General features: G+C 46.7%; 1 protein-coding gene across 1 annotated transcript in view; it reads right to left on the bottom strand.

The window, feature by feature from the left end:
* Positions 1–26,270, bottom strand: part of LOC144110462 (uncharacterized) — a 30,815-nt gene extending 4,545 nt beyond the window's left edge. The window contains exons 1-5 of the mRNA XM_077643370.1: positions 25,574–26,270; positions 14,697–14,789; positions 14,013–14,101; positions 10,034–10,126; positions 8,259–8,314 (exon numbers count right to left, since the gene is read on the bottom strand). Of these exons, the coding sequence (XP_077499496.1) occupies positions 8,297–8,314; positions 10,034–10,126; positions 14,013–14,101; positions 14,697–14,789; positions 25,574–25,640 (360 nt within the window). The 5' untranslated portion in view covers positions 25,641–26,270 and the 3' untranslated portion in view covers positions 8,259–8,296. The remainder of the gene's footprint in view (positions 1–8,258; positions 8,315–10,033; positions 10,127–14,012; positions 14,102–14,696; positions 14,790–25,573) is intronic.
* Between the last annotated feature and the right edge of the window lie 208 nt (positions 26,271–26,478).

The raw sequence follows: 26,478 nt of genomic DNA, 5'->3' as shown, positions 1-26,478 counted from the left end.
TAAAACACACTTGGAAGCATTAACAAGCAGGCTGTAGACGCTTGAACAAAGCACGTAGGTCTTGCTCATGATCATGAGGTGTAGGGCTGGCGATGAGGACATCGTCAAGGTACGCGAATACACTCGGTAGGCCCCGCGTGACCTCAGCCATGAACCGCTGGAAGATTTGAGCCGAATTGCGTAGGCCAAAAGGCATCCGGACGTACTCAAACCAAAGGGCGTCGTGATGGCGGTCTTAGGTATGTCGGCGTGTTCAATGGGAATTTGGTGATGCGCCTTAACGAAGTCAACTTTGCTAAAAATGGCGCAGCCGGCGAGGCGCGATGTAAAGTACAGGATGTGGGGCAGCGGATAGCTGTCGTGGACAATGTTGCCATTAAACGCCCGATAGTCGCCGCAGGGACGCCAGTCACCGGGATCTCGCTTGGGCACTAGATGCAGCGAAGACGCCCACGCGCTGGACGACGGGCGTCTAATTCCGAGGTCCAGCATGTGGTCAAACTCACGTTTGGCGATAGCTAGACGGTCTCCAAACAAGCGGCGCGGTCGAGCAGCTGCGGGTGGACCCCGGGTCACGATGTGGTGTGTCACAGTATGTTTAGGCGCCTGAGTGAGGTTGCATGTCTTAGTGAGCTCCGGGAAATCCGCCAACACTTTTTCGAACTGAGAGGCAGGTATCAGCGTGCGATTGCCCATGGGAGGAAGGTCGGACGAGACTCTCGAGATGGAGAGATGAGTCAGACCGTCGGTAAGGCGACGATGCCGCACGCTGACGTCTAAGTCGAAGTAGGAGAGGAAGTCTGAGCTGATGATCGGGCGAACCACGTCTGGGATGACGAAGACCCATCGAAAAGTGCGGCGTAGGCCGAAGTCGAGGGTGAGAGATCGTTGCCCATACGCGGGTATAGACGAGGCGTTGGCAGCATGGAGTGACAGTCCTGATGGCTTGTAACAATCTGCCTTAATCGGTGGAACCACGCTGATTTACGCGCCAGTGTCGATAAGAAACCGGGTGGCGGAGAACTTGTCAGTGACCATGAAGAGGTAGCTCGAATGACTGGGGGAACCACACGCCGCCGTTAGTGATCCCGGCGGGCGTTTCCCGGCCGCGAACAGGGCTGTGTACACTTCGTGACCCGGTGGCGAAAACGCCTGTGGTACCAGCAGAGGAAATGTAGGGCTGGGACTCCGAGCTTGACATGAGCGCGAAAGCGCGTGATGATCAAGACGAGACGGACGGGTCTCCAGAGGTCGGCTCCGTAGTGCGGCGACGGAGGCGGCAAGCTCCTCGAGACGGGCCTCAAGGCGCGAAATCGCTGGGTCTCTTGGCGGCAAAACAGCAGTGACAGACGGGGAGGTGGCCTCATGAACGTTATCTGCGAGCTCAGCCAGGCGGTCGAGGGTGACGTCACCGGCCGCCGCAAGGACTGGGAGGATGGGCTGGGGAAGGCGTTGGAGGAAAAGCTCTCGAAGCAACACTGAGTGGTTGGGGATGTCGCGCTCCCCGAAAAGCTGTTGCATGCGGCGCAGAAGCTGGGAGGGGAGTCGGTCGCCAAGGTCTTCCCCGGTAAGGAGCTGCTGGAGGCGGGTGTGGTCCGACGGCATAAATCTCTCCAGCACCTGGGTTTTCAGGTGCTGATATGGTGTAGCACCCATGGGGGCGGAGAGAACGTCGGAGAGCTCACCGGCAACGTCAGGAGGCAGGCTTGAGACAACATGGTAGTAGCGCGTCGTCTCCGACGTGATGCAGGCTAGGTAAAAGTGCGCCTCAACCTGGTGGAACCAAACTTGCGGGTTCTGGGGCCAGAAAGGTGGAAGGCGAACCTGCAGCGACGAGACGTCCTGCGGACGCGAATCCTGCTGCGTGGATGTTGCGGGATCGGTCATTTCTCGTCCTATGTCACCAATGTAGGCTTAACGCCTCAGGGGCGAAGGAAACGAGACCACTGCTACGAGCCGACACCAGAACAGAACTGCCAGCCGTGGCTGCACGAGCCACGACCAGGTGCCGTCTTTATTCGCTTCACAGTGTGGCGCGCGCTAGCCGGGTTGTCGGCGCCGCCCAAGAGAGGGTGCTACAATGTGAACAGCCAGTGAAGGTTTGCTGAGATTGACTGGCTTTTGAAATATAATATACACTTACAAAAGATCATACTCATGTTGCGATCGATATTTAAAGAACACAAAGGTATATTTAAAACAAGGAAGATCTTTTAAAAGTTGTACAGTGCACTGCTAGATGCAAGGACTGGGAGTTCGAAACGGACTATTAGTGCCCTTCAAGTGTTTGGTTTATGGTTTATGGTGGTTTAGCGTCAAAAAGTGACTCAGGCTATGAGGGACGCCATTGTGAGGGGCTCCGGAAATTTCGACTACCTGGTGTTCTTAACGTGCCCTGACATCGCACAGTACATGGGCCTTCAAACCACCAGTTCAATGCCATAACATACTGTGCGTGCAAGGTGAGCAATCAAAACAATGTTCCTTGTTTTAAGAAATCTGTGCTAGCAAAGCATCGCGTGCAACATTAGCACTTCAAAGCGTATATCTAAAAGGCAAGTCAATCTTGCTTCAGCAAACCTTTACCGGCTCTTCAGACGAAGAATTTAGCTTTTTTTTTACAGGTGCATATTGGAATAATGAGGCCTTTTCGCAATCTTCATTGTTTTGCTAGCCTGCAATACTGTTGGTAGCCTGTTTTGCTGTTTTGATAACCTGCGCATGCACTGTCCTTTGCATATCAGGTGCCTTGTGACATGCCCAATTCGCATGATTTGTTCCTCGGCATTACCTTGATTAAAGTTCAGTCATGAGTTCAGTGCTGTGTATGTCACTTTCTTCATCCTGTCTTGTGCCCTGTCAGATCATATCGATTCGTACCAACTAGCCCACCTTGCCATTCATCATTCTACAATACCATACAGGAATATGGTCAACTGATTTTTCGGACTCTGTAAGAAATTCAAAATAGTCAGAAAAATTAAATTTGACTGAGAAAGAGTGGATTGCCAATATGCCGTAGAAAGCTGTCACTTGTTTTCTGCACAATCTCAAGGTCCTCACGACCAACTTTCACCTCGTGTCATGTGCACAGATGACGGGTGGTGACAGCTTTCACAAGCTTGAGGTCTGTTCGATTCGCCTGCACTCCCTGCACCAGTTTTGTAAAGTTCCGTGGCGGTGCCGCAAGCGTGCCACTCCAGTTCCAGCAGTTCAAGTGAAACTTGGCACTGGCTGCTTCCGAAATGAATGGTCGAGTGCAGGCCTGGTCGTTCGCTAGCCTTGGTGACACCGCCAAATTGCAGCCAGCAGCATGGTGCCCATATCAACGGCCGCCAACATCGCAAACCTCGTGAAGAATTTTATAACAGCATATTACAGTGAAGTGTTGCCCTGAATCAGCCTCGATGCAGCCTCGCAGTAGCAAAACGCACGTGTGTTTTACTGAACACGACTGAAATGTGAGCGCACCGACTTTCATGTTAAGTGATTGTTGCAACCACGTGCATCATGCTGCATGCACGTGTTTACTTTTTAGTTAACATAACCGGCCTCGAGTACTAATTTAACTTTATTAGTACAAAGGAAAGACGCCAGTAACGGGTCCGTCAAGAGAAGCAAGGTGCCGGCATGGGCCGCCATCCCCACCTCCGTCGCCACCTTCTCGTGTGGCAATCACGTTCCATAAGAGTCGACGGGCCCATGTGAGGCACTGTTCACATCGACGAGTGGAATAATTTGAGTATCTCCGCCGTTAATCACAATGCGCAAGCCATCAACGAACGGCGTCGTGCAGATAGTGCCATCTTGCACCGCTGAAATGAATGGCGAAGTGCAGCTCCGTGAGAACTAGTTCACGTAGTGCAGGCGAATCGAACTGACCTTTGGCCTGGCTGTGCTGCCTGTCGTGGGCATGTCGCTAAAAAACACACAGTTAGAAATAAAGTCGAGCACGAAAGCAAACATGCCACTGCGCAAACTGCGTGGCACCCACAGAACAAAGGCCCCAGAACAAGTACGAAAAGATGGTGAAATGATAAAAACCAACAAACAGCCAAAGCAAGCGCACAATCGGATTTGGCGATTATAATTAGATCTAGTGATTAGAGCCAAAATCACTATCATATCCGGCGGTATGCACTCTGCAGTGGCTTGCATATAAGGAGTCTGGCCTGTCATTGAAACTAAGCTGTTTACAGCTTTTGGAAGAAAAGTGAAGTTTGCGGGGGGTTTTTTTGTGGGTGCACTGACCTCGCTTTGAAATGCACCACCGTTTTCTTCCGAACTCGCAGTCACCGTGAAGCTATACGCCTCCCATTAGCTTCCCTGCTACCTCTTCCCGCATTCGGAACGAAAACCTAGGCACAGATGAGTTCCACCAGTGCCTCCTTTACTTTGAGATGCCTGGCGCGTCAGCACCGAGCCCCCCCCCCCCCCCCCCCTTCGTACCCTCTCCGGTTTACGCGCGCCGCCGCCACAGAGCGGCGCTCTGTTCTGACACTATTCGGCCGGCGCCCTCGCACCCGCGCAGTCTTCACGGTAGCCCGTTCGGAGAGCACTGCTGTTTTGATCGTTGTTTTTCTCGGCGCCCCACGTGCTACTTTTATTGTATGTGTTTTGCCGCTTTAGTGCTCGATTTTATAACCGCAGAGGAAGCGTTAATCAACTAGTCATGCGGTACTGTTGCGTGCCGTTTTGCACGTCAAGCCAGAGAAAGAAGCAACCTGGGCTGTCATTCCGCGAGATACCTGCGGACCTAACGCTGAGGGAACAATGGCTGAAAGTAAAATCGAGGAAGAACTGGCAGCCAAATGATACATCGAATTACTCAGCTGTCTGCAGCCTTCATTTTCTTGACGGAGACTTTCGCGAAGATACCAAGAGGCGCATGCTGAAGCCAGGTACTGTGCCCAGCGTTTTTCCCCAAAACCCCTCTTACCTCAGGCCAGCGCCGTTGAAGCCGCGAAATGAGAGAAGCATTGCGAAAAGGAAACGAGAGTCTTCACCAGCAAAATCGGCGTCAAATTGCACGTCTGAAAATCGTGTTCATTCAGCGCAGAAAAATGTGCGGAGACAACGTTGACTGTTGACTGGGATTTTTCCGCGTCTGACACCGGCAGTGTCGCCTCTCAAGACTTCACGCAGCAATGCAGCACGTCCCTTGCCAATGAAAATTCTGCTGCGGAGCCCAATACAGCTAGTCCGGAGAGACTGCCATATCTCGTCCGCACTGCACGTTCCATGAGGTCATTTGGCACGCAGACCGACGAACGTGTTTCTTCAGCGGCTTTTTTGCAGCGCAAAAAATGGCGCGAGAAGGAAAAGGCATTGAAGGCTCAAAATGAGAGGCTGCTTTCAACGGTTGATACGTACAAGAAAGAGCTTCAACAGTTGAAGAAGCATTGCCACGTTAGCAAGTTTCTTCACGTGGTGAAAGACTCGGAACTTTCGTGCACGAAGGCCAAAATCTTTTAGGATCAAGTTATTAATTACAAGGCCAAAAAGCCTACATGGTCAGAAACGACTATTAGGCAGTGCACTATTTTGCGCCACCTCTCAGCAAAATCCTACGAGCATATGAGAACTGAAAAGCTGCTCTCTTTCCCATGCCGAAATACACTGAGGAAATACCTGGGAAGTTCCTCTGGGGAAGTTGGATTTAGTGACCTTGTCAAAAGAAGGCTGTGTGCTGAGGTGGAGTGTCTCCCAACACCCCAGTCAAAATTCTGCAGTCTCGTTGTGGATGAGATGCGCATCCGACAGAAACTTGAATACCACAAGCAACGCGATGTATTTCTTGGAGACATTGATCTGAGTTCCGACCTCAATCATCTTCTGCCAGCATCAGGAACGTGTCAGCTTGCAAATTCTCTTTTGTGCTTTTTGCTGTGTGGACTGCATGCAAGCTTCAAGATACCGGTAGGGCACTTTTTTACAAAGGGGTGTTCCGGAGAAGTGCTTGCAAAAACAGTGCAGTATGTAATCAGAACAGAAGAGGTTGGATTCAAAATTGTGCGCCTAGTAGCTGACAATCATAAAGTAAATGTCGCTGCAATGGAGCTGATGACACTAGGTAAACTTCAAACCCAGATACGCCACCCAGCTGATCCTTCAATACGCCTGTTTCTTGCCTTTGATCAGAGCCATATTATCAAGAATGTTCGCTCCCAGTTCCTGTCAAAACAAATGGGAGGTCAGCAAGAACTATCCTCTGTCTATCTAAACGACCTGTACAGAATGCAGCAAGGCTCCTTGGTCAAGCCAGTTCGCTTTCTCACAAGAAAGCATGTGTACCCATCAAACATCGAGAAAATGGGAGTAAGGGCCGCAATTCAAATTTTTTCACCTCCTGTCACCGCTGGCCTGAGTTTCTTGAAAGACCAAGCAGGACACACTTGTGATGCCAAGTTTTCAAGTGTGGGACCTACGGTGGAGTTTATGACCAACATGTACAGGTGGTTCACTTTAATGGATGTCAGCAACTGCCAGCAGCATATTCACCAAAACAACCCCGACACTAGGCAGTTTTCGGATGCTGAAGATCCTCGACTTCACTGGCTACAGCTCGTCTTCCTTGAGTACATCGAAATCCTGAAGAAATCAAGCCCACCAGAGAACTTCCTGACCAAGGAAACTTATCATGCACTAGTTTTCACCACCGTCTCCAACGTGCAATGCATTCAGTTTCTTTTGAATGAATGTAACTTTATGTTTGTGCTGACAAGAAAGTTCTCAACCGATCCCATAAAATCTCTGTTTGGTTTTCTCCGGCGGAGTGCGGGCTGCAACGATGTCATGGATGTCAGAAGTGTTGTTTGTGGACTGGAGAAGATCCTAAAGACTGGAATCGTTGCATCATCCGACACAAGCAATGTCAGCAGCTCCGCATCATTCTGCTCTGCACAGAGTGTAATTGAAAGTGAAGGAAGGGGCAACACAACAGCTGTCTGTGTGAACGCCAATCGGGCGCAACAAACGCTGAAAGAAGTTTGCTTATCGTCGATGTCGTTTTTGCCGACACCAGTTGTGGCAGCCCTTGCACTTGTTGGAGGATACATATCTCGGGTAGTGAGCGAAAAAATTGCGTGTGTGAACTGTGTGTGTGGCTATAGTTCGAAAAGCAAAAGGAAATGCTCCTATGGATGGGTTGATTTCCCACCAAGACAGAGGTGGCCTCCACTACCCGACACAAGAAATCATCAAAGTTCTTTATGGCCTCAAAAAATACGTAGAGATAATGTTAGCAGATAGAAAAGCTCTCTTGAGACATCTGGAGCATTGCTTGCATCAAAGCGTGAATGTGATCACAGGCTTGCCTGTATTGAAATATGAGAGCTGCAGTGATGAACTCAGGAAGGCTTTTGTACACCTCATATGTAAAAAATTCATCAAGCCAGTCTTTTGCAACCATGCGTTAGATGTCACCGACAAAAATGCAGTTTCAAAACTCTACAAAAACAAGCCGTTGTCACGCAAAGTATTAAAGCTTTGAGGCGCGCTTGCAATACTGACTAAATAAAGAGTGTGATTTTTGCTTTACTTCATGTATTTTCTCATTTTATCTTCAAAACTTGGCTTAGCGCAGTGCGTTTCTATGAAAAACTCGGCAGACCATAGTGTCAGAAGCCAGCGCCATCTAGCGGAAAGCCGGAAAAGCGCAGTGGCCCAGGGAGTACAATAGAGGCGCGGTCGACGTGCCAGGCATCTCAAAGTAAAGGAGGCGTTGGTTCCACAAACTTTGACTACTGTTCAAGTTTGTGCGGCGGGCGACGTTCAAAAACACTATGAATTCAAAAACATGCTGGCACAATGTGCTGACTGGCAGAATTTCAGTCTCAATCTTATGAGACTCCCTTTAAGCTTTAATTTCATTTTATTTGATCAAGTTCTCGGTCTCTCTTGCAGTTTGAGTTAATGAGGTTTTGCTGTACAAATTGTTTGGCAGCTTGGGCATTGGCAGCGAGTACGAAAGGTCCGAAAATTGAGCAGTCAGTTGCGGTGTATCCGAAATTTCAGGCGCTTTTATATTTTGGCGTTATGGACCGTGTCCTAGTGCTGCGAAACAGTGCAAATAATGAAGCATGTACGAAAAATTATGAGTCCAAACTTTCGGCCAACTCTATTACATGCACCAAAATTGTTGCTTAGCTGATCAACCCCCTCCCCTGATATATGCAACAAAAGTTCTGGGGCTGACCTATGTTTATTATCAACTTATACAAGGGAGTATGTGGCGAACAGCAAATGTGCACACTAACCTGACCATCTTCACCCAGGGTATCGAAGCCGCTTCCCACTACAGGTACTCCAAGAGCTGAGGAAAGAGTGGTTGATTGAATTCATGCTTTATAGAAGGTATTTTACAGCAACCAAACAAGCAAACAGTACAAGCCCCACACATGACAGTCAACAGTCCTCTCATGACCGCTCCTCCGTATTATGCTTACTTGTGTTGCTTTTATGATGTCAGCAATTTATAACTCTGAGTGCCAATTCTGAATGGTTTAAGACAAGATTTCTTGTTCCTTAAAAAGATCCGTTCTTAATATGTACCCTGCCTTCGTACCTTTCCATGGGATTGCACGGCTAAAACTGCCATTCGCCTTCCTTTGTTAATGCGGTACATTAGTTTTCAAATAAGGTGCATTGGAGTGCTCCTTTTTCGTGCCTCCTTTACAAATCTAGGCAACAACTCACCATTGTCACTAGCCCACACCCTGCCTCAAAGCTCAAAATTCCACAGCGCACTAAGTGCACTATGTAAAATCTTATTCTGGATCTTTTTATCACATTATTTTTGCATCTGTATGAAAAGATTTCATAACTCTTTGAATATTCCCGCCTGCGAATTAAGTTTTCCCCTGCTACTCCTAGTATGCATATGCCACAGCTTCCTCCCACCTGCAAGTTTCTTGCAATCTTTGCGTTGAAAATACTCAACAGTACACAATACATCATTTCTGATGTGAAATTAGCTCCTGATTTAGCATCTTCGCAGACCTTTCTGTCCACATCGTCATGGTTGATAGTTGTTAGTGCCAAGGTTTTGACAACTTATGCAACAGACGCACTTAAAAGTGCCATAGTTACATGGAATACCGATTTACTGAAAGGTGCACTCAATGCTACTCTGAGCTCATCTCTTTACCTTGTGTAGCTACATGCTCTGAGCTTTCTAAAGGCACTTCAAATTACAGTCCTGTGCAGCCGATTTCCATACTATAAAAATCCAGCACTGAAACTTTACATGAGTGCCATAAAGGTCACAGGCCTACAAGGACAATTAGTGCAAGTTGGGCAAACACATCTCAAGTGGAAGGAGAGAGCCTGCTGCCCGCAGAGGGAGGCAGCATTAACAGCAAGACTACTGCCGCTAAATGCTACATGCAGGATTCAGCTACTGAAACCGAGAATTCATTCAGGCACTCAAGGTGGTCTGTACCTGGCGCATCATCCAATACAAATGAAATGAAAACGTAATTTTAGAAACACGAGCAGCAGGCTTTTTTGGTGCAGCCCTTCCTAGCCATTGGGCTGAAAAAAACAAAAGTACACCCAAGAGAACTTTAAAAGCAGCGACAGTCTGAAGTACAGCTGATTGTCTGACTTAGCAGAACTTGTAAAAACAATTCAGAGGGCCCTTAAGACTGCTCATATGCTGAAGGCGAAAACATTAGTGTCATCGTGATCCGTTCAACCTTAACACATGTTGCGCACTGAGAAATGAAACGGAGCTATTCCTTCCAACTGATTAGACAGACACTAAATCCACAAACGTCGAAGTGATTTCCTGTATGACATGTAAGTACACACAATCACTAAAGCTGCTGGATTTTCTTCTGATGGGGCTTTTAAAATGTGCTCATGATTCTCAAACCTTGGTGAAATGCTTAAAACATGGGGCCAATAACTTGGCTTGCAATGCATTTGTGGCCGTACACAATACAGCTTCTGTGGATCATTTGTTCAGAATCAGTTCATACAACATGCACACAGACATGCGTGTTGGCAAAACAATGGTCAATGGGCTTACAATCTGCAGGGGTGCCCACAACCATCGCTGGGTTGACCAGCAGACCTGAGGCCGCTCAAATTCCACAGCTTGCCATGGGTGTGGCTGTGGCCACTGGGTGAAAAGGAATGATTGAGTAGCACTTATTGTAGCAAGAAGCCAAGGAAAGGTTACCACTGATCCAAAAGTCGCCTAACACAAACACCTGTTCCCCCACATGTGCAAATAAATGATCTCCCCCACCTCCCACCTACACAACCAACTACCGTATTTACACAATTGTAAGTCAACCAATTTTGTAACGATAAACACATAACGGCAGCATTTAAAGCCTTCAGCGTTGCGGCAGCACGTGACCATGGCGGTGCCTCACGATCACCTGGCTGGTCACGTGATGCGGAGCAGCAGCTGGCAGCGCAGTGGCTGGTCACGTGGTTGGTCCCGTGGTGTGGAGCAGCTGCTGCTGCCAGCAGCGCGACGCACCGGCGAAATCGAGCTTCAACAACTGTGCGAATGTTTCGTGTCAAGGGGGCCGAAGATGAAGGAACACTCGGCAAAACGGAGCGGCGAAAGACTGACTTTGCAATTCAACTGAGCAAGTTCCACTCGGCCAGCTGTAGCTATCTCGTCACTCAATGTTTAACGAGAGCTAAATCACCGCCAATTTTTTTTTTATTTGAAAATCTAAAGTGGGAAGGTCGGCTTACAATCACAACCAAAGCATGGCACCATAAATAAAGGCGACAAACGAGATAACAGGGATACTGCAGCATGGTTTAATTTTTGCTGCGCTGCTACATCGCATTCCTTTTGATACTGGCCTAGAGCAGCTGCTATGTCAATGCTTAGAACTGGAACCCCGTCTTCGTGCACGGCAGTAGGTGGCGGCTGTTGATAAGCAGCAAACCAGGACACCCCTCCACACATGCGGCTGCCGATAGCGGAGGCAGCACGATGCGCTATCGCGTTCTACTCTTAAAGGGAAAGCTCAAACATCCTCTAAGCTTTTCGTTTTTTTAACTGTGCACTCAATGCTCAAGGGAGTGTTGACAGTTGGAAGGGCTGCTGTTCTAATCGTGGCGGCACTGCCACTCGGAACGACAGCGGTGCCTGGGAGCGTCGGTAGCTAACGGAAGAGATGACGCCGCTCACGTGTAGTTTCGCTTCGGTTCTCATGCGTCTAATGACTGCCGCCCACGCTTCACAAGTTTATAATGGAGCATTTCGTCGATCACTATTTGTGCTCTGAGTCCGATAAGCATCCAGTGCTCGTTCACGGCTGCATTCAAGATAACTGTCATTTTTTACGCCTAAGAAACGAATAAATACGCAAAGGCGCCGCGAGTTCGACATCTCGGAATGGGCGATACAGGTGTGGCGGGAGCATCGAGGCAAAATTTTCAGCTCTTCCACACAACATCATGGTGTGGTTGTTAGCGAAATGCGTGATTTAGCTAGACGACAATAGAACAACGTGCTGTGGGACCGCAGCAGCAATCACGACGGCAGTGCTGGTGAGGACGATGGCACCAGTGTGGATGAGTAGTACAGTAACTAATACATTTTTTTTTAATATGCCCACATGCGGCAGCCGACAGCAGCCGGATAGATAGTAAAAGCGAAGCTTCAGCAACCTCAGTTTTCTTGCTGACATGCGCTCGAAGGGGGGTCGACATACATTCCAGTTGACTTACAATCGTGTAAATACGGAAATTGCCAGGAAGAAAAAAAAATAATTGACAAACTTTTCCTTGACATAGCAAAAGTGCGGTAAGCCTGGTGCAACTCACTCCACTCATTATACACATTTATTTATTTATTTATACAACATACCCCTAAAGGCCGTCAATTTTAGGGTATTACGTGGGGGGGGAGGCTGTACAGGCAAGTAATCAAAAGAAATAAATAAGACACAAATTCAAGAAACTACAAAAATATAAAAGCATATGAATCCTTGGAGTAAAAATAAAAACGACATAATTAAACATTGAAGCATAAATGGCAAGAAACAGAAACATTAAGAGAGTAAAGTTAATACAAGTTATACTGTCTAGCCATAACGGCATGAAAATAAAACAACGAGAATTATCACTAACAGAAATAAAAGACAAAAACCTAATGCACTGGTAAGTTAACAATGTACTAAAAGATGTTACGCAGAAGTACTGGCAGATATTAGTTTATAAAATTTCTTCCGGATCAGTAGTGGTAGCAACATCTGAAGGGAGAGCGTTACAGTTGGTTATAGTGCGTGGATTAAATGAATGTGCATAGTTAGGTGTACGGCATGACAAGCGCTTAACTTTAAACGGATGGTCGCCGCGGTCAAAAATGGAGGAAGGCAAAGAAAAAAGTCATTATGAAGCGTTTAGTGTTGATACAGTTTATGAAAAAGAGATAAGCGCGTTTCTTCCAAGGCTGATGCTGGAATGACGTAAATAATCAGAGTAGATGAAACTAGCTGCGCGATTCTGCAATGATTCGATGTTATTTATTAAATATGCTTGATGAGAGTCCCCAATAGCCGTAGCATATTCAATTTTAGGTCGAATAAGAGTGGTGTAAGCACGTAATCGGAGGTGAGAGAGAGCATGCTTTAAGTTATGTTTTAAGAGGCCTAATGACCGATTAGCAGAAGCAAGAATACGGTTAATGTGGTGTCTGAATGAACGTGAAGACCGAGGTATTTATAAGTGATTACCAACTCGCCTGGAGTGTTATTTAAATAATACGCTGTTTGATATCGAGACACTCGGTTAGTAAAAGACATAAATTTTGTTTTGGAAAGGCTAAGTTCCATAAGCCAAGTAAGGCACCACGCTGTTACTGTCTCAAGGTCGGATTGTAAGGCTAGGCGATCTTCGTTAGTATAAATTTTGCGATAAATTACACAATCGTCGGCAAAAAGTCTGATTCGAAAAGAAATGGAGTCAGGTAAATTGTTAATAAACATAAAAGAAATCAAGAGGCCAAGCACGCTTCCTTGTGGGACGCCAGAATGTACTCGGCTGAGAGGAGAATTATGGTTATTGGCACTGGTAAACTGAAACATGGAACAGAGAAAATCTTTAACCCATGCAATAACGAGAGGGTGAATATTAAGAAGTGTTAATTTGGTTAATAACCGTTTATGAGGTACCCTGTCGAAAGCTTTGAAAAAATCAAGAAATATGGAGTCGACTTGAATTCCAGCATCAACAGATGTTGAAATTCGTGGATGAAACCAGCAAGTTGCGTTTCGCACGAGTACCCTTTACGGAAGCCATGTTGGTATTTAAAGATGGTGTTGTGTTGTTCAAAAAAGTTAGAAACCTGCAAATGAATCACGTGTTCAATGAGTTTATAAATCGTGCTAGTTAATGAAATTCGTCGATAATTGAGTTGTAAGGAATGATCACCGGACTTGAAAATAGGCACAACCTTAGCTAGGAACCAGTCACGTGGAGCCAAACCAGATGAAAGGTATTGCAGAAAAATAGCGGACAAGATGCGATGGATGCCTTCAGATCAGTTCTTGAGTATTGTGTTAAAAAACCAAGGTGATCGACGCTGATGTCGTTTTAAGTTTCCTTAGTAAAGATAAGATACTTGTCTTACTAATAAGTATTTCAGACATTAAGGTTTTAGAATGATTCGTAGTAGCAGGGACTGAATAAACCTCTTTTCGGGTAAAGACTTAAGTTAATGCGTCGTAGGAACTTGTGCGCATTCAGCCATGGGAACGCTGCCTCTTTCGGCATTCGTAAGAGTTATATCAGAGTGATTCAAAGGGTTCATCGTCTGCCAGAACTTACGAGGGATATTCTTGAACATTGATGGTAAATCGTGGGTGAAGAAATGGCAGCGAGCAAAGTTAAGCGCCGTATGACAATCTTTATCGCACTTTTATCTTTATCGCACAGTGCTCAACTGAGCTTCCACTGTCACTCTGTCTAACACACCTTAATTCAGTGCACATGCTACATATATGTCATGGCACGCAACAGTCAAATAAACTCACAGTTTGCAAGACTACAGACAGCTGTATCAGGAAATGCCGGAAGTTTGATGCTGCTGTCTGCTGGGAGCTCATCGTGAGTGTGGCTGTGGCTGTTGGGTAAGGAAGAGGCATCAGAAGGACACTTGCATTAACGCAAAGCCACGGAGAGCTTGGCACGGAACAGTCACCTTAATTAAATGCCCCCAACTTCCTTACACACGCAGCTGATTCCTATCTTTCTACTCTAACACACCACTAACTGCAAGCAAGCGTAACTTAACAACAGGGTGTTAATGGTCCAATGTTTAAGGGAATCACCCAAGGAGGCGTAGATTTGAAATAAGGTAGTAATTAGCATCAACCCAAGCACAGCCATATGGCAAGAATGGAAAGCTATACAGCTTTTTTGAAACCTTGTAGCTGAAGAAAAATTCATCCCAGGCCCCAGGTTCAAACCTGGACCAGGAAGAATTTTTCTTCAACTACGAAGAGTCGGTGGAAGCTGTATATCTCTTATTTTCAGCCATACGGCACTGTATGGGTGGGTGCTAAAGGGAAATTACAGTATGTTAAATCCGGCGCCAACCACTGTGCTTATAAATTTCCAGCAAGGCTTCCAGTGCTGCAAAAGCATCATGCAGTGCACATATTAAACACAAGGGCTAAACAGAAGTGTGGCACCATACGGCAGTTAAGTAGGCTCACTGTGTGCAGGTGTGTCCCAAGGCATGGCTTCATTGATCACCAGGCTCGTCTCCACTGGCAGGTGGCAGCTCACTATATTAGTGGCAGCGTCAACTAATTGAACAGAAACATATTTTCAGGGGGTGAGAGTAGCTCTTTCAAGAACCTGTAGCCCCTAGAGCTGCTCACGACTTTGCAAAGCATGTGCTATGACCTTTTAATATATGTTCTTTGACAGGCCATAATTGCACTGTCAGACGTTGCCAAAAATTACAAATCTTCAGAAGTGAGAATGATCGCTTTTTCTGCAACTACAGGGCTGCAGAGGCACTGCTTCAGCAGGCGCGAAAAGGAAACCTCCAGAGAAAGAGCAGAACACATCTGGCTATCAGGCTGAGCACACATATCCTTTGTGTGACCAGCAATAAAAGTGGTCACCGCCGCTACAGGCTCAATGAAAGATCATTTAAAGTCACCCTAATGGAAAATACTGTCACAGGCCAGACGGAGAACAGTCGTAGACGTAGAGGGGGACCGCAGAACGGCCGAGGTTTTTAATCGCCCAGAACAGAGCCAGCTCGAGCGCGCCTCACGCGAACGCGACCACTTTGTCCTCGTCACGGCTTAGCGCGCAGGTAGCTCGAGCCAGGTCCGTGGCATTAGTCCCCCGAAAAAGAAGAGCATCGTCCCGATGCGAGGGTATGTACAAAGCAGAAAACGAACAAAAAGAAACAAATTAAAACGCAGAACCCGAACACAGTTTAAAGTGGAGCGTCATCGCTCTCACGCGAGAAGTATGGCTTAAGTCGCATTACATGCACAATGTCAGTCCGTGGTTGCCGACGACCGGTAGCCACAGTTCCATGTGGAACAACCTCATAATCCACGTTTCCAACACAACGGAGCACCTCATAAGGTCCGAAACATTGGTGCAGCAGTTTTTCGGACAATCCCTTTTGGCGGACAGGGGTCCACACCCACAGACGGTCCCCGATGTTGTAGGTAACCTCTCTGTGGCGCCGGTTGTAACGTCTGGAGTCTTTGTCTTGTTGAGCTGTGATGTGCAAACGAGCAAGCTGGCGAGCTTGCTCGGCTTGTTCGACAAAGGAGCCCGCATCTGGTGTCAAGTCATCATCCACGCACGGGAGCATGGCGTCCAGCATCATCCGCACTTCTCTGCCGTAGACTAGACGGAATGGTGTAAAGCGGGTTGTTTCTTGAGTCGCAGTGTTGTACGCGAATGTCATGTAGGGGAGTATTTGGTCCCAGGTTCTGTGCTCCACATCCACGTACATGTCGGCCAGTGTTTTATTCAGGCGTTCTGTGAGCCCATTTGTTTGGGGATGGTATGCTGTCGTTGTTCGATGGCTGGTGTGACTCAGCTCAAAGATGTCGTGGACAAGCTGAGCTGTAAATGCCTTCTCTCGGTCTGTGATGACGACGGACGGAGCGCCGTGTCGAAGCACTATTGCACGCATAAAGAAGTGCGCAACTTCGAACGCTGTGCCTTGAGGGAGAGCCTGCGTTTCGGCGTAACGCGTCAGGTAATCGGTTGCAACAGCTATCCATCTGTTTCCTCCCGACGACAAGGGAAATGGTCCGAGGAGGTCCATGCCGACTTGTTCAAAGGGTATGTTAGGGGGCATGATAGGTTGCAACATGCCAGGCGGTTTCAGAGGCGGCGTCTTCCTACGCTGGCACTCACGGCAGGTCCGAATATATCGCTTCACACATGAGGCAAGGTTGGGCCAATAGTAGTTCTGCCGCACTCTGGCAAGTGTGCGCGTGAATCCAAGGTGCCCAGAGGTCGGCTCGTCGTGGCAGGCGAGGAGGATCTCGTGGCGGAGGGCGGCTGGTATAACCAGAAGGTAACTTTTACCACTGGAGGCGGAGTTTTTTTTATACAACACTCTGCCTCGAAGACATAGGGATGGCAGCCTACGAGCCAGGTGGGAGGGTATCGAGGGATGGTGACCTTCTAGATGCTCCATGAGCAGCTTCAACTCGTCGTCCGCACGTTGTTGTGCGATGATGTCGGACGACGTGACTGCACCAAGGAATGCTTCGTCTTCTGCGTTACCTTCGTAAGGTTGCGCGGGTGAACGCGACAAGCTGTCAGCGTCGGTGTGCTTGCGACCAGACTTGTAGATGATCGTGAAGTCAAATTCCTGTAAGCGTAATGCCCAACGTGCTAGGCGGCCACATGGGTCCTTCAAGTTTGTCAACCAGCACAATGAGTGGTGGTCAGTAATAACCTTGAACTGCCTGCCATACAGATAGGGGCGGAACTTTGTGATGGCCCATACTACGGCCAAACATTCCTTCTCAGTTGTAGAGTAGTTACACTCTGCACGGGAAAGTGCACGGCTAGCATAAGCGATTACTTTTTCGACACCGTTCGGACGCTGGACGAGAACCGCTCCAAGACCGACGTTGCTGGCGCCCGTGTGAATTTCAGTGGCGGCATCATCATCGAAATGGGCTAGTACTGGTGGTGATTGTAGCCGACGTCGTAGATCGTCAAAAGCAGTTTGCTGCTCGGCACCCCACAAAAATGGCTCCTCATCTCGTGTCAAGCGCGTCAGAGGACTGGCCAGCTTAGCAAAGTTTTTTTATGAAACGTCGGTAGTACGAAAAAAGGCCTAGAAATCGTCGGACGGCTTTTTTATCAGTGGGAACCGGGAAGTCCGCGACGGCAGAAATTTTATCAAGGTGTGGCCGGATGCCCTCGGAGCTAACGACATGCCCGAGAAACTTCAATTCAGTAAATCCAAAATGGCATTTTTGCGGCTTTAGAGTAAGATGAGCTGATCGGACGGCTTCTAACACCACTCTGAGCCGCTGCAAATGTTCCGAAAACGTTGTTGAAAAAATGATTACATCATACAGGTATACTAGACATGTTTGCCATTTAAGGCCGGTGAGCACGGTATCCATCATTCGCTGGAACGTTGCTGGAGCACAGCAGAGTCCGAAGGGGAGCACACGAAATTCATAGAGGCCGTCCGTGGTGACAAAGGCGGTTTTCTCCCGGTCCCTCTCATCAACTTCTATTTGCCAATATCCGCTGCGCAGATCTACCGAAGAAAAGTATTTTGCTTGGCGCAGTCTGTCGAGGGAATCACCTATACGAGGTAGCGGATAGACATCTTTTTTTGTTACGCTGTTAAGTTTTCTGTAATCCACACAGAAGCGCAGCGTGCCATCCTTCTTTTTTACGAGAACGACAGGAGACGACCAGGGACTATTCGATGGCTGGATTATGCCGTCATTGAGCATCTCCTTCACTTGCGTTTGGATGGCCTCCCGCGCTCGGGGAGATACGCGATAAGGCTGTTGATGTATTGGGCGCGCGCCATCGTGCGTGACTATCCGATGCTTAGTGATGGGCGTCTGACGTACCTTAGACGACGAGGTAAAGCAGTCCTTAAACTGCAGCAACAATTCTTCCAATTGCTGCCTTTCTGCGGGCGGGAGGCCCTCGTTTATGTGAACGGCGCGTACTGCCTCTTCGTCAACTTCACCAGGCGTGTCTTCTAGGCATGCGAAACACTCAGCCAACGCTATTCTGTATCATTCTATGAAATTTAAATGCAGCAGGCATAGTGGTTTTGTGCGCCTATATGCTGTTCAAGTCGATGATTGTCCGTGGTATAAATGACTTCGAAAATTCTAATGACCGACACACGCCGCGAATAATTTCTGCGTGCGTAGTCGGGACGACGAAGGAAGGCGGACAATAACTGGAAGAAATTATGGTGAAGCGACGGACGGGGGTGATAAAGTTTATCTAAGAGTGTTAGGCATCAAAATTTAGTCTAGTGTTAGTCTTCTAAATCAGCAATTTCTTAAGGCAGTGACGCTGAATGTATCAGAGTTATCTGCGAATGAAATGAAGATATTGTAAGGAATGCGGAAGCGTTTAACCAACTCATATACCCCACTTCTTACAACTGGTATTGAAGTAAAAGTGCAGAAGGAAAAAAATAACCATATTGCAGGAATTTATTGTATGTGGCACAAGTGAGCAATTTATACCGAGATGTACGTGGGAAACATAACAATTCTCGAATTCAAACAGTTTCAGCCCGCGTGTCTAGTTGTATAAAAAATATACATGCTCGAATATTTCTAAGAGAGGTGATTTAAATGTGTGCACATAGCGTACACTGCACTATCGCTTTATGTTACAAACGTTAAGTTGAATCTGTGGGAGTTTAACAGTATATATATATATATATATATATATATATATATATATATATATATATATATATATATATATATATATATATATATATATATATATATATTGGTACCTTGCCTATGGTTATTGGTTAGCATATGAGGTGTTTGGATCCTAACGAACCTCTTCTGCATGGAAAACCATAGGGTGCTTTCAATCAAATGAGAAGTTTGATCTTTTGGTACACTTCACTTAACCCGAAGACAATACGTTTACCTTTCAATATCTTAGAGATGCTGCACATTGCATACGAGCAGCGTTCTCTGCCGATATATTTGCGTGCCTTTTCTGTTCGCTTTCACAAGTTAACAAGCGGTGCTATCATGACATGGCCGCCATCATTGTAAGTACAGCACCTGGAAACAGTGCCTGTGAAATGGAAACAAGCAGTAAGAGCAACTAAAGAATTCTTCTTGCGCTTAAGACCTTGCTGTTCGTAGTCACGCTATATTCAACCATTTCGCTTTATTCATTTATACGTACAGGGGTGATCAAAAGTTCCCAGACAGGGTCTGCTCTTGAACAGTATAGTCGTGCAATTGCAAAAACCTCGAAGCTCCGAGTCTGTAGTTCTCTCTGGCTAGGACGCTGAAGAGTGTGGGAAGGCGTGGAATCAGAGGGATGCCTCCCAACCGCCGTCCAATGTCTCCAGCATTTAAGATTCACAAACAATTGTGCACTTAACATCTTAACCACACATCAGCGACACAAGCAGCAACAACGCGCTAAAAGCTTTCGCCTAACCGCTATTTAGGTCAGCAAAGAGTACCTGTGAATTTTTATGCTAATCCGCTGTCCTAGTGTCAATGCTCATGTATTGCGTTGCTGTTTCAAGTGCGCGTGTGTAAATAAACTTTTGTAGCGAAAGCTGCATTAGGCTAGCCAGCGGCGCATTTCAGTTAAACGTCACAAGTGTACTGGGCATACGAATTTAGTTGCATCGAGCCACAAGTGTTACACCGCTGTGCCGCGCTGCGCCTTTGCTCAAATTCCATTTTTCAGTCCTCATTCTTCCTGTCTTCATTCCCTGCCTCCTATCGCTTCCTTTACGGCGCGTTTCGAGTGACCACCGACATATGCGAGACAGTTACTGCGCCATTTCCTTTCCAAAATAACCAAACAAAAGTTAGCCGCTGGCGTTCATTGGCGTTGACAACGTTGTTGAAGCCGTTCATTTTCACCAATGACAAGGTGCACAACTGGCTCCCTCTGGTCGCTTCATTGTTGGAGGGGAATGGCTCCCTGGGTCAGTGGAGACCTCAATCCCGCTGTCATGTAGGTGTCGTTGGTGTCCAACTGCAGAAACCTGCTTTTAGTGCGTTCCGTTCCGCACGCTGGAGTGCCAGAGCACCCATACCTATCCATTTTGTTTAACACCGATTTTGTTAAACATCGCAATGATAGGATTAGCCAGTAAATTAGAAAACATCGAAGGCATTCAACACACCATATATGCCGACGATATCACGGTCTGGACCAACCAAGGCTCGCACAGCCAAAAATAAGAACGCCTACAAGCAGCAGCAACGTGCGTAGAAGAATACGTCAAGAAAAGAGGCCTCACCTGTTCAACGGCGAAGTCTGATCTCCTGAGAGTCAGGTGAGGAAGGCGATTGGAGGAAGATCTTAACGTAATTCTCTAAGGGCAAAAAATACCGGAGAAAGAACTAATTATGGTGTTCGGAATGTGGGTGCAAAGCAACCAGCGATGCACACACGCAATCGGCCTCCTCAAACAAGCAACAACACAAGTCACCCGAATGATCACCCGAGTATCCCAAAGAAGAAGCGGTGTGAGGGAGGGGGACACGATAAAGCTGGTCAGAAGCCTCATGATCAGCCGAGTCACGTACTCCCTCCCGTACTACAACACCAACAAGACCGAAAGAGACCAAGCCGACGCCATCGTGAGGAAAGCCTACAAAACAGCTCTCCACCTACCAGCCACCCCATCAACAGAGAAGCTGCTCGCCCTCGGACTTGACAACTCGTTGGATGAACTCAAAGAAGCGCAACTAGAGTCACATCGAGACAGGCTCCAGCAGACGACCACTGGCAGAGCGCTCCTCATAAGACTGGGGCATCAAGCAACGCTGAGAGCAGAGCAGAGAACAGCGAGTCGGCCTGATAATTTCCGCAGCACCATCAGAATAGGCTCGCTCCTCAAAAATATGGATCCATATTGACACGCAGCTAGGCGAAACGCCCGAGCGAAATATGTAGAAAAATATTTAACAGTCAAGGCGAACACGGTCTACACGGACGCCGCGATGTACCCCCGGAGACGGGGAACAAAGGAGCAAAAAGTCGTCGCGACAGTAATAGGCTCAGAATAATAGGCGTCGGCACGGGACTGCACGGTAACCGAGGGAGAGGAAATGGCTGTTGCTCTACCGGCCTCGGAGGGTTATCGCGCGAATAATTCCTTAACAATCCTCACAGATTCGAAAGAGGCATGCCGTAATTTGTGGGGATTGATTTGGGGAGATAAGTATACATTCTCCATACTCAATCGCGGCTGACACGATTCAAAGCCGCCCGGACCCCACCCCGTGACCGCCGACCACGGCGGGCCTTGCTCTGAGGGAACAAAGGAACGACACATTGGCTGACACATACAGGCATTTTTTCATTCATTCATTCATTCAGAATTTATTTCACACAACGAAGAGATTGTCCAGGGTGACGTGGCAAAAGGCATACATTGCCTGACGAGGCCACGCCACCCGGATGACAGGCGGCACCGCTGGCTACACAAAATCAAGAACAGCATTACATAATAGAACACACTTTCAGTATTTTTACACAATATATTAAGACATCTTTACAAAACACTGGCTTTACAAAACACACACAGCATACATTAACCAGAATTCGACCATAGCAATATTTACAAAACATACACTAGTGATAGGTATACGTTAAGTTTTTATCTTTAAGGTTCATTTTTGAGCATTGCTTTAATTAACATTTTGTATTTACGTATAGAGGGGGTAGTGCGTGCAGTATCCAGGATAATAGGGTATTGGTTAATTATTTCAGGAATTTGCCATCCTAACCTCTGAAAACCATAATTTGTGCGTACACGAGGTGTTTCCATCCATTGTTTTCGAAGTTCGTATGTGCTAAGTTTAGTGTGATAGGTGGTTTCGAAGGTTATTTTGTCTAGTTTGTACTGGCGTAATGATTCGAGACATAGTTTGTATGTGTGCAGTTTACTTATTTCTAATATTCCATAAGACCTAAACAAAGGCCGGCAGCTGCGCAATAACTGTATTTTCCCAACAGCTCGTAATGCCCGCTTTTGAATTGCAAGGAGGGAATCTCGATTTGTCTGCGTCGCCGTTAACCACACAAGGAAGCAGTAGCTTAAACGGGAATGTATTAATGAATAGTATATTTGCCGCTTTATGGACGCCGGGAGATAATATCTCAGTTTGTTTAAAATGCCAACCGCCCGACAAAGATCACTGCGAAGCTGATCAACATGCGAGTTCCAAGAGAGATTTTCTTGAAACAGAACACCTAGAAAACGAATTTGTGAGCACTGTTGCAGCTGAGTGTTTTCAAAGTTTAAGTTTAGGTTGTCAGGAGCTTTTACACCTTTTGCCCTGAAGATAATGTATTTGGTCTTACTAGCATTTAATTGCATCCTGTTTAGTCTTAACCATGTACTCAAACCAGTCAACCAATAGTTAGCCTTTCTTTCGAGCGCGTAGGGGTCAATACCTGAGAAAAAGACATTTGTGTCATCAGCGTACAACACTAGGTTTTCGCTGCCTGGTATATTCACAACATCATTCAGGTATAAAATAAAGAGTACAGGTCCGAGAATAGATCCCTGAGGCACACCATATTTTATTGTTTTTACATGTGAGGCTGCAGCATTTATGACAGTAAATTGCTCTCTTGACGTTAAATAGTTCTCAATTAAGGTCAACGACACGCCGCGGAATCCGTAAAATGGAAGCTTTCTTATTAGAACATCGTGCTGAACGCAGTCGAATGCCTTTCTGAAGTCGAGGAAAATTCCCAGGGTGTGTGCCTTTTCTTCAATGTTGTTTAGAATTTTTTTCCTTTATCCCAAGGAGTGCGGTTTTGGCTGATCTATCTTTCCTAAAGCCAAATTGCTCATCGGCTATAATATTTTGCTCGGTGAGAAATCGGACGAATCTTTTGTTTATAACCTGTTCGGCTACCTTTGCAAATACTGGTAGTACTGACATGGGCCTATAATTTGTTAGTTCGTTCGCGGGGCCACCCTTGTGCACAACAGTCACTTTGGCCAGTTTCATTTTCTGCGGAAAAACGCCCGTAGATAAAATAATGTTGCAAATGTGAGAGAGTGGGCAACTGATTATTTCACCTACAGCCTTTAGAGGTTTCGGTTTAATTTCGTCTGCTCCTGGGGCACAGCTATTTTTTAGTGCCAGAATAACATCCAGCACTTCACGTTCGTCGGTGGGTGCTAAAAACAATGTGTTTGCGGCGTTTGATACAATAAACTGCTCACACGGTAAATTAGCTGATTTCTCATCGCATGATCCGACTGCAATGAAATGGTCTTTAAATAAATTTGCGACTTCACTGTCAGTCATAGCATCGTTTTGATACGGAACCTTTTTGTGCTGGATGTTTTTCGAGAGTACCTCCCTCACGGTTTGCCACATTAGCCGTGAGTTACCCGTAATGTCTGCAAACTTAGCTATGTAGTATTCAAATCTTGATTTTCTAATATCTGTATTTAATTTGTTTCGGACTTTTTTAAACACTGTAAAGTCATTTTCATGCTTGGTACTCAGGAATTTTTCAAAGAGCCTGTTTTTTGTTTGATTCTCATATGCAGTTCATGAGTGATCCAAGGCTTCCTTATCTTTTTTCGTTTTACCCATGGCTCGAGGGGAAAACACTTCTCGTATGCAGCCATAAAGCAGGAAAGAAAAGCCTCGTACGCTTTGTTTGCATCTGTTTCCTTTAAAATGGTGTCCCACCTTTGATTTGAGAGAAGATATTTGAAATTGCTGATATTTTTTCAGAGTAATGGCGGATAAAAACTGGTTGCTTATTTGAATTAGCCCTTTTGTGAGGTAAAATGCAGTAGATTGGCAAATGGTCACTTAAATCGCACATCAATACACCCGATTTGACGACGTCAGGGGGAAAGCTTGAAATACAAAGGTCTAAAGTACTTTGAGAGGTAGGAGTAATCCTAGTTGGCATTTCTATTAAGTTACAGCACGCGTATGACACAAACAGCTCTTGCAGGCGCGAATAGCCGGAGGTATCTGATGAAACATTTAAATTAAAATCGCCAACAAAAGCGCACTGTAGTTTTAACTCAAGACTTAGTTCAAACAGTTCTTCCATAGAGTTCAAGAAATGGTTCAAGGATCCAGATGGCGGGCGATAAAACACTCCTAGCAGGATGTCATTAAGTTGTACAACGACACATTCAATGTTGTCATTTACAATATTATACTCTGTGAGTGCATTCTACTTGAAATCTGAGCGAATATACATCGCAGTACCACCACCACGTTTGAAAGCGCGACATACGGATATGCAGTCGTAACCATCAAGAAAAGCACACTTATCATCAGAGAAAAACCACGTTTCAGTGAAGCAAAGAATGTCAAAAGAATGGTTAAGGTCATTTAGGAATAAATCTACCTCATCAAGTTTACTTTTTAAGCTCCTAGCGTTGAGATGAAACAAAGAAAGTGTGTCTTTTTTTGAGAAAGCAGGTTCACAAGGAAGGACAAAACTTGAGTGCATCATTTTGCACTAAAGAACACAAAGAAAAGCCCACATCGTGGGGTGTTACAAGAGCACGTTACTGCAAGTTGATAAGATCTTGCTCACTGCGAATGACGAGAGCGGGGTCGCCGGTCTGCTTCCGCAGCAGAACTTTTCCGTTAGCAAGCCAAACGTATGCGTAGCCATTCTTTTTTGCCCATTCCTTTGTCGAGGTTAGCAGTGTGCGGGTGAGTCGCGTGATATTTTCGCAGATAAACAAGCTTTTCTCTTTTTGCAGCAAATGTCTGTTTGCCAGCCATGAGTCACGGTCCTCTTGCCTTAAAAAGCGTGTGATAATAGCTGGCGTTTTGTCGGCCTTCGCAGGTAGCCAATGCACGGCAGCTATTACCTTCCTCGTTACATGCGGTACATTCAGTTTGGTAGCCACTTCGTTTGTCTTTTCTAGTAGGTCCTCATCATCGGACTCAGACACCATGTATTTCAAGATTTAAGCGGCGGCTTCGCCACTCTAAGCCTTCGACTTCACGCTTTAGGTGAGCAATTTCATTTGCCGAGTCCACCCTCTCAAGTTTGTGTACACGCTGGCAAAGTTCTTTGGTGTTTTTTTCTTGATCAGTCAGCCGGTTTTGAAATTCGTCAAACTTGTCTGAGATTAGCTGCACAGAGGCTTCTAGATCATCAATTCTTTTGGGCAAAGTTAGGAGAGCGTCACGTTTAGTTTCAATTTTGAGCAAACGTGTTAACACTTCCTTTTCTGCACTAAGCTTCTCACTTCCATCTTCCATAATGTGGCCATGTTTGCATGTATTGCACTTCCAGTTTTTTTTTACACGTTTTGTTTGCCACGCCTCTTCGGTTATACCAGAACAGTCGCCAAAATGAAAATTAAACTTACATTCACAGCAGCTGGCAGAGGGCACATTTTCAGGCACAAGCGAGCGGCATGTGTAACATCTCGACATGTCGAGCGGTGCAAAAGCAAAATACACTTCAAGCTAAACAATGTACTCGTGGCAGCAGCGGCAGGGTCGGCAACAAAACAGAATCTAATCCCTATAAGTAAAGACGACCAACCTGTAAATATACAGAGCAGATTTCACTCGTCGTGCGTGCCGGTGGCTGCCGCTGCTGCCAAATGCGAGGAGACGCCCCCTCGGCCCTTGCTTGATCGTCAGTTGTCGCTGGCGTCGGTGATGCAGGTGTCAATTTGCCTTCCCCAGAACTGTCATGCTTCCACAGCAAAAGAAAAACTTCGAGCGACGAGCGGTTTTCAGCTGCACCAGCGCAGCCGGAGCTGATCTCGGCGGCCAGGAAACTGTAAATATACAGAGCAGATTTCACTCGTCGTGCGTGCCGGTGGCTGCCGCTGCTGCCAAATGCGAGGAGACGCCCCCTCGGCCCTTGCTTGATCGTCAGTTGTCGCTGGCATCGGTGATGCAGGTGTCAATTTGCCTTCCCCAGAACTGTCTCGCTTCCACAGCGAAAGAAAAACTTCTAGCGACGAGCGGTTTTCAGCTGCACCAGCGCAGCCGGAGCTGATCTCGGCGGCCAGGAAACTGTAAATATACAGAGCAGATTTCACTCGTCGTGCGTGCCGGTGGCTTCCGCTGCTGCCAAATGCTATCGCAACAATAACGCCAGCTAGCAACAAGGTACGCTAATGAATCAAGGTCGTCCGACTCACCAGCAAGGTTCCGAGTGAATGTTCGCCCGCGCTAGGGCAAGGGATATATACTCCGAAGGCCGGACGGTACGAGAACGGGAGCCTGTCTCCCCGTCGCTTCCTCGCCCCGGCGGCGA

The sequence above is a fragment of the Amblyomma americanum genome, chromosome 11 (genome assembly GCF_052857255.1).
Source record: "Amblyomma americanum isolate KBUSLIRL-KWMA chromosome 11, ASM5285725v1, whole genome shotgun sequence".
NCBI lineage: Eukaryota > Metazoa > Arthropoda > Arachnida > Ixodida > Ixodidae > Amblyomma > Amblyomma americanum.
This window is presented reverse-complemented; position numbering and strand designations above follow the sequence as displayed.